Genomic DNA, 8,073 nt, shown 5'->3' on the forward strand with positions numbered 1-8,073 from the left:
TTCCAGCCCTTCTTGTAGATGGGCATCACATTTGCTAACCTCCAGTCAACTGGGACCTCCCCGGTTAGCCAGGACTGCTGGTGGCTTGTTGAGCACTTCTGCTAGCTCCCTCGGTACCCTTGGGTGGATCCCATCCGGCCCCATAGACAAGTTATAAAAGTGCACTATGACTTTAGGAGCATACAGCCAGAAAAAGAAAGGCAGTGGGGACACCACTAAATAAACCTCAAAATGTAGATTTGTAGAGCTGTTTTTCAACCTGTTCCTGATAGACTAACCACTGAGAACATCTGAAATAATTATGCTTTTTCCAAAAGTTCCATGGGACTATGTCTCCCAAGTAGTTATCGCTCTGCAACTTCTTTAATCTTGGTTCTCAGTAATGGATTAGTTTTAAGAGATGTCATGTCACAAGATACGGGTGGTCATGGCTCACAGAGGAAAGAGTCTCCTGAAAATACTAAGCCAAAGACACATTAATCCAGCACCTGCAGCGAATAGCTGAGGTCTGAGCTATGACCTGGTCTGAAAATGGAGCACTTCATAACTGCACCTGCAGAGACTGGATTGAGATCTGAGGCTTTGTAGCCCAAGAGACTAGGTAGCACTCAAACACCTTGCATTAGTGAGATTTTTTTTTTTTTAAGAAGCTGCTCTTGTATTCCTATTATGTACAGACATAAAAAAATTTAGTTACAGATGTGACTTCATATTTATTCTATCTTTATGATGAACTTGAAAGATGGCATTTCCAAATAAAGTCCTGTTTTCCTTATCAACAGCTTTGGTAAACATCATCTTATTTACATCTAGGCAGAGGAGGTCTGCTTTCCTAAGACGTGTATGAATCTCAGGTGGTAGGGGAGAGGGTAAAACTTTCCTCAAGAGGATATACCTGTTTTCAAGAGTAAACTTGAGTGTATCTTCATTTAGGGTCTGAAATAAGACCAACACATGTTTCCTATGCTTTGCTTATTAAAATCTAACACTTCCTACAGCACAATCAAGAGATTTTTAGCCCTGGTGAGTTTACGTGGTCTGCATTTCTATGTTTAGGTTTGTGTTTCTGATCCCCATTATAACTTTTGCAACTGACCAATTTCAAGTGAATGTGATGGAAATAATAACACTTCCTTAGCAGTTGGGTAGGGAGACTGTACGTGACTGCTGTTAGTGTTCCGTTGATGGAAAGACTGCACATTCTGAGCTCAAGTGACCGGATATATGCACAAACCATGGAAAAGGTTTCAATCAGCACTCTCAGTCCGTAACGAAACAAATCTTTAATTCCAGTTATTACTTTACTACTTGTTTTGACTAGAAGGGGAGTGAATGTATCATGAACCAATAGAAAATGGACTGCCTGTTGAATTTGGCTAGTGTGCAGGGAGTCTTTAAATATGCTATGCTTTTTTGCAGTAGGTGTTTATAATCGTTCCATTAGTTGAGGCAAAGAGTTGCACAACATTTTAATTTGACAAAATTGAGTATCAACTTTTATAAACTTGAGCTTTCAAAGAAGTAGTCTTCTAAACTTTTTTGCCAAGAATTACATAGAATGTATAGCTGAATTTTAGCGATAGGTTTTAGTGGTTTTATGTTCAAAATTTAATTTTTTTTTATTTACCTCATAAAAGTAGATTTGATATGTGAATATATATTGGTGAGGATTTTAGCTTGTTTTTTTTCCTCATTGCTTACACTGTAAGATTTTCCTGTGGCATTTGATATTAATATAGTGTTGCAATAAAACATCTGTTTTACATTACTTGGGTACAATGATTCAAATAGTTAAATTATTGTTAACATGCAGTTTTCTGCTGTTATCCTGTGTGTTTTCAGTAGGTTACAAATAAGATCTGCCTGCTTTTTCTTGAAAAGTGTTGGTGGTGGTGGTTCAGAGGTTTCCTATCCCATAGGAAGTATTGAAAGCCACAGTTGCCATTCTTTCCTGATGTTTAGTCATTTCTTCCTCCTTCTAAAATTATCTTTAAAATCATACATGGGGTTTTCCCTCTGGTTTTTAGTAAACTTTTAATATGAAGTAAGTGTTTTGTTTTCAGAAAAATGCTAACATAAATAGAAGTATTACAAATACGAATTGCTATGTTTGTGAGAAGCTCTGTTGTTATACTGATATTTCTGTCCATAGCTCTTGCTGTTCCACACAATCAGATGTTCTTACACCTCCTTCTCACCTCCTGTTAAGAGGAGCTTTGCTGCTGTTCTACTAAGTATTCACAGATTTTTTTTTTTCCATAATTCTCCACAAATATATATATTGGAATAATATTCTAGTTATCCTTATTGAATTTGTTGCCAAATGAGGGTTCAAATAAGACTCCTCACCAGATCCATGGTTTGCTGCTAAATATTTGGTACACCCCTACCAGCAAAATGTTTATCTGTTGTTAAGTATTAGTATTTCCTGTCGTTATCTCCTAGTTCTCAATCCTAAGACTTTATCTGTTTTCACATGGTTGGAGATTTTTAGAGAAAATTTGTTTAAGAAAAAAAAGGGGGTTGCTTAAATTACTTCTAATCAGCATAGAAAGGATAGTCCCCCTGCAAATGAGACATTTTATCAGTATCCCATACAGGCATTTGAAGCATCCAATAGAAAACTGAAGAAGTAAACATTATTATAATAAACATTAACATTCTAGTAAATTTATATTAACTACCATACAGCTGTAAACATCTGTGTGTGTTTTGAAATGCTTTCTTTTCTTTTCGGACAGTGAAGTAAGGTATCATTTGTTTCTTTTCATAATCTTGATAGAGCCAAGAGGGAAGAGCAAGATTTTGTATATGGCTAGATTTTCATTATGGTTTTGTAAAGATGGAAAATTAATTGATGATAGTGTAGGGCAAAAGAAGAGAGGTCTATTTACATTTTTGGATGAGTGAACAAATAGTAGAAGTCGTCAAGTAGTATCCAGCACTCACAGGATGAAAATTTCACAGAAAACCTGAAGTTCAATATACTTTCACAGTTAGTTCATCATTAGCTGCAGCAACATTTATCAAGCAAGATAAATACAGCTTTATTATATTTTATATTTTATATTATATTATATTATATTTATATTTATATTATATTTATATTTTAAAATAGCCAAACCAGGTCACATTATTATTTCTAGAAATAAATAATTTTCAAGAAAAACTCAAGGAGCAGCAAATATTCATGTGGTAGCCTGCTTAATCATTCAACATGAAATAGATGCACGCTACAAACATTATCATCGTCATTCCTAGTATGTGAAGACTTGGATCATTCTTACATTTCAGCTTGAACTAGATCAGCCAGACAATTTTTAGTTGACTGTGTAGATCATTTTTGTACTTGCATAAGGAATTTGAGGAAAATTACCAACTGAGATATAGAACTGAGATGCTTGGAAAGCAAAAAAGCAAATGAGATCCAACAGCAAACTGTTTGTGCTTGCAGTATGATACAGCAACAGAAAAGAAAGCTTGAACAGTATTGGGCCATCTACCCAAAGACGCGAAGGAACATAAGGGGTGACAGCTTCCTTCTACATAACTACCTTAGGAATATTTGGAACAGAAAGAGAAGAAAAAAATCTTAGCATCATAACAGTGAAATCTTGTAATTTGGAAAGCTTTTTCAAATGTATTCACATAAGCTTGAGTTTTGTAACTAATCTTACAAAATATTTTGGAAGGAAAACTGCTGCATCAAAACTGCATGCACTTACTGCCTATGGTCAGTATAGTTTCAACTTCCATGATTCTGTTTCTCTCTCTTTTTATGATTTTAACATACATGAGAAGAGAGACTTTAGTTGGTTTAAAAAAACAAAACAAAAAATCCCCAAAACAACAACAACGAAACCCACTTTGGATGCATTAGAATAATTTCATAATACAAAAAATAGTAATTCTGCTTTAAATTTAAATTTTGATCCCTGTGTTCCCGTATGAAAAGAAAAAAAAAAAAGTCCTTTACAAACCTGGATGACTTGCATTCATGTCGTCAGATCTGCAACAACATGCAGCTCCAAAATTTACCACTGATCTTTCATTAGAAGCATAGCAAATTGAATTCAGGATCCTGTTTTATAATGAACTAGTATTTTTATTAAAGCAATTTGATAAAATAGATAAAAGATCTGAAGAAACACTGTTAAACTCAAAAGGCCAAGTTCCAAGTTGGACACTGAAGCAGAAATAATCAACTATGAATGCAGGATGGGGAGTAGCTCACGAAGTAGCAGATCTATAGAAAAAGAATTTGGCGTTGTACTGGATCACAAAGTGAATGAGTCAAAAAATGTCATGTCACTGTAGAAGAAAACTGTCTTCAATTTCATTTTAGTGGTTTAACTGTACCTACATAAGGTAAGAAGCAGAGCTACAGGGACTCTTAATGTCAGAGCCATCATTATTTTCCCCAAAGCATACAACCGAAGTACTTTTTTTCAGTTGTTTTACTAACCTCCTCCTGAGTGAACAGCACAGTCTTTATGTAAATAAATATATATATGCGGGAAAGTGGACAAAATGGATCTGGACAAGTTTCAGTTCAGCTTTGCTGCTGTTTTACTGTTCCTCAGCTGAGACAAGAGTTTGCTGTATACTAGACAATGTACAGGTTTTTAACTAAAGCCTTGTTTTACTGCTCAGGCTTCCTAGATGTCACTAGAAACTCTTAAGATGTATTGAAATACTATAAATTACTAATGTTCAATATAAGATATTATATGTTATTTTCTCTAGAAAACATAAAAAAAATTGAGCTGACTTTTCTGATTTCTTTTTTTTAAGATGTATGTGAATAACGTGGGATTATTGGGAAGAAATTTCAGGCCTTTACAAATCTGTCGTCTCTTGGGTTTGGTTTTTTTGTGTTTTTTTTTTTTTTTTAATCACAGTTCAGATTGCTCTAGTGTTTGGTGCCAAAGTTCTGGAACATGTCCTCAATCTGTGCCGAGGTAACTATGACTTCCTGGAACGGCTTCCTGTCCCGTTGCTCCTGTACATCATTTCCTTTCTGGAGCTTGAAGACATTGCCAGGCTTTCTCAAGTTTCACGCAGATTTGAAATGGTAAAAATAAATAAATAAATAAATAAAATTAAAAAATAAATTATAAATTATTTAAAAATTGTTAGCTTTGCTGTGCAGCATGTTGGTTTTGATTCATCTCTCATTTAATATAATCATCAATCTGTCTGCTCTACTTAAAGTTTGAGACGATAAATTAATCATCTGTATACAAACAACTGAATGGGTGCAATAAAAACTAGATCGTAGAAAGGCTGTTAGACTGTGCTTATCCTGCAAACTTTTGTTGCATATAATAAACACAATGATCCAGATAATTCCATTGTAACCCATGGTTGGGCGTTATGCAGGATTAAGTATCTGAAATGTAAAACCTGTGCTTTGCATTATGATTCGTATTATTGTAATGTCTAGAAACTTCAACCGCGGACCAGGATCCCCTTACGCTAGACTCATTCACGAACAAAAAATCATTGCCATTCCTAGAGAGCGTACATTTTAAGTCTTTGACAAAAAACAGGAGCACAAGGAAAGAGATTTTTTTCAAGATTTTTGTAGACCTCGCAGCAAGGAACTGTAAGAAACACAGGAGGAGAAAGAGATGACATTACGCTTGCTTGCTAGGAAGCTCTTTCCAACTATCAGGAAAGTATGGGAAATAGTATGAACATGTTGAATTGAAACTTTAAAGAGTGAGTAACAGAAGTTGCCAGTGTTGGCTGATCGGAGCTAAGGGTAGCCTCTCAGTGCTGAGTGAGGGGTAACAAACAGGGAAGGGTAGCCTGGAAGTCCCGGGAGAATGAGGGCCAAATCTGTTGGTGCAAAACGAGAGCAGTCATAGGGTAACTTAGGCTGTGCTGGAAAGGCCTTTGAGAGGTCGTCTGTTCCAACTGCCTGGTCTGTGCAGGGTCAGGTAGTTGGAGGGCTGGAAAGAGAGTATGTTTGGAGCTGTGATCTAGGAAGCTTATTTTTGTGGGTCTGAATACCTCAAAATTGCATTTTCTATCCCAGTCAGAGCCTGAGAAAAGGCTGCTGCAGTAACTCAGGTAGGGGGTGAAAGGGGTTTTAGCTTATGAAAAATAGGAAGAGAAGCATATTAAAGAGAACAATAACTTGATTCTTATCCCCAGGGGTGCCGTAGGAGCCTAGAATGAAGCCTGTCAAGTTATGGGTTGTACGGTTACTGAAAACGTAAGTAATGGTGAGACCCTAGGAGGAAGATAAAAACAGGTTTAGTCATCTTGAGTCTGATGTGGCAGCTAGATACTCTCTGAAAGACTTCAGAGACAGATCAACCTTTTAGTTTGGAGAACAGGACATGTCTCTGGTACGGAGTACATGTCCAAATTGTATCAGGATGAGATTGCTCACAGGATTTGTATTATTTTGAGGCTACGTGGCCCAAGATTTCAAGAAAAGTTCTGTGGAAGACTGCTAACAGTTCAAGAGGACATGGCTGTGCTGCTGTTCCTATGGTGCGGCTACAAAGACATTATAGATGCTTTAGAGAGTGCGTTCAAGTGAGCACAAGAAATAGGAGACGGTATAAAGCACAGGAGAAAATGGCGAGATAGCAAAATAGAGCATGTCGTGAATTTAGAGATGAAGGGCATATGGAAGTGGATAAGCTTGCTGAGTTCTGGGCTTTATTTCAGTTTGAAGATAAAACAGTTGATGTTGTGACCGGGAAACAACCTGTAGAGGATGAGAGAATAAAAACAACTAAAGGGGAGGAAGAGAATGGATAGAAGGGAGGTCAGGAAATTATTTGTTAGTACCTTTGGAATCCATCTGTCATTTGCAGAGTGTGAGTGGAGTAGGATGAGGTACTGTGGATGGCAGTAAACTTTTCATTAGTTTAACACAAAGCCTTGGATATTCTGGAATTTAAGGAAATCCTAGAAAGAATTAAGTTGCATAATAATAAAGGTAAGATTTTGGCACAATGAAATAACCTATTACAACTAGTAATGCCATGCTCTCTTACTCTCATTTCAGCAGTATTGTTAAGGAATTAAAAACTTGCCCCAATACTATGAGTTTTCATTTCCAGGCTAATTTATGCATAGGCTGGAATGCTGCTCTCTGTGGAATTATAAAATAGCATATTCAGATTTTCAAACAGGGAAAAAGAGAACAGTATCTGCACTCAGGACTGAAAAGTGGAGTGTGAAAGGCTCCGCACGTCCATCCTGTGCAACGCATCCTCGTAGGCTGAACTATACCGATATCTTCATTTGTTACCCAAAGCACGGCGTTTCTCTGACTGTGTAGTTCTCAGCCTAAGTCCTGCTCTCTAGAGTATTCCGATGCTTCCAATATGAGTTTCAAAGTATTTCAGATTTTCACTAGGTACTCTTTTTAAGTATTGTAAAAGAAGCTCCATCTCAAAAGAAACAATGTACAGAAGTCCTAATGCGGACACCACCGCTGGAGCACTGTATGAGTTTTCCAAATACTTTTTCAGCAAACTTCGATATTGTGATGCCCCCCAGCACGCTCTGGGTAGGATTCGTTTATTTTGTACAAGGTCGTTATTTAGCCAAAACGGGCAAAATTAAACTGCAAAAAGAGAAATACGGCTTTCTGTGAGCCCAAGGAAGCTCCTCCCGCCAGAGGGAGCCAAGTTCCCAACGCAAGAGCGAGAGCTACAGCTTTGCTGTAGCCGGTGAATTAAATGGTTTAAGGTGTCCGGCTACGCCAGCAGCATGGAACAGAAGTTATTCTGTTATTCAGTTATTCTGTTATTCTGTTATTCAAAGGGCTTTTGCTTTTCTGTGTCCGTTACTACTTGTGACAGACATACCGGCCACTTGCACCGGAGTGATCTAGTACAGCTCCGCTCAGGTCCCTGCAATTACACATTTAGGAAAGTGGAGCGTTCGGGTGAAGCATCAATGTTAATAAGCTCTGGTAAAACTTACAACGGGCAGATAATATACAATGACACAGAGCATCTTCCTAATTCTTTTTTTGTGACGGTTCTGTCATCTAACAAATTAGGTATTTTTTTCTTCCTGTTTAAAATATAATAATTCCAC

General features: G+C 37.0%; 1 protein-coding gene across 1 annotated transcript in view; it reads left to right on the plus strand.

The window, feature by feature from the left end:
• Positions 1-8,073, plus strand: part of FBXO36 (F-box protein 36) — a 31,050-nt gene that overhangs the window by 22,073 nt on the left and 904 nt on the right. The window contains exon 3 of the mRNA XM_076340957.1: positions 4,902-5,074. Within this exon, the coding sequence (XP_076197072.1) occupies positions 4,902-5,074 (173 nt within the window). The remainder of the gene's footprint in view (positions 1-4,901; positions 5,075-8,073) is intronic.

The sequence above is a fragment of the Aptenodytes patagonicus genome, chromosome 6 (assembly GCF_965638725.1).
Source record: "Aptenodytes patagonicus chromosome 6, bAptPat1.pri.cur, whole genome shotgun sequence".
In the NCBI taxonomy this organism is placed as follows: domain Eukaryota; kingdom Metazoa; phylum Chordata; class Aves; order Sphenisciformes; family Spheniscidae; genus Aptenodytes; species Aptenodytes patagonicus.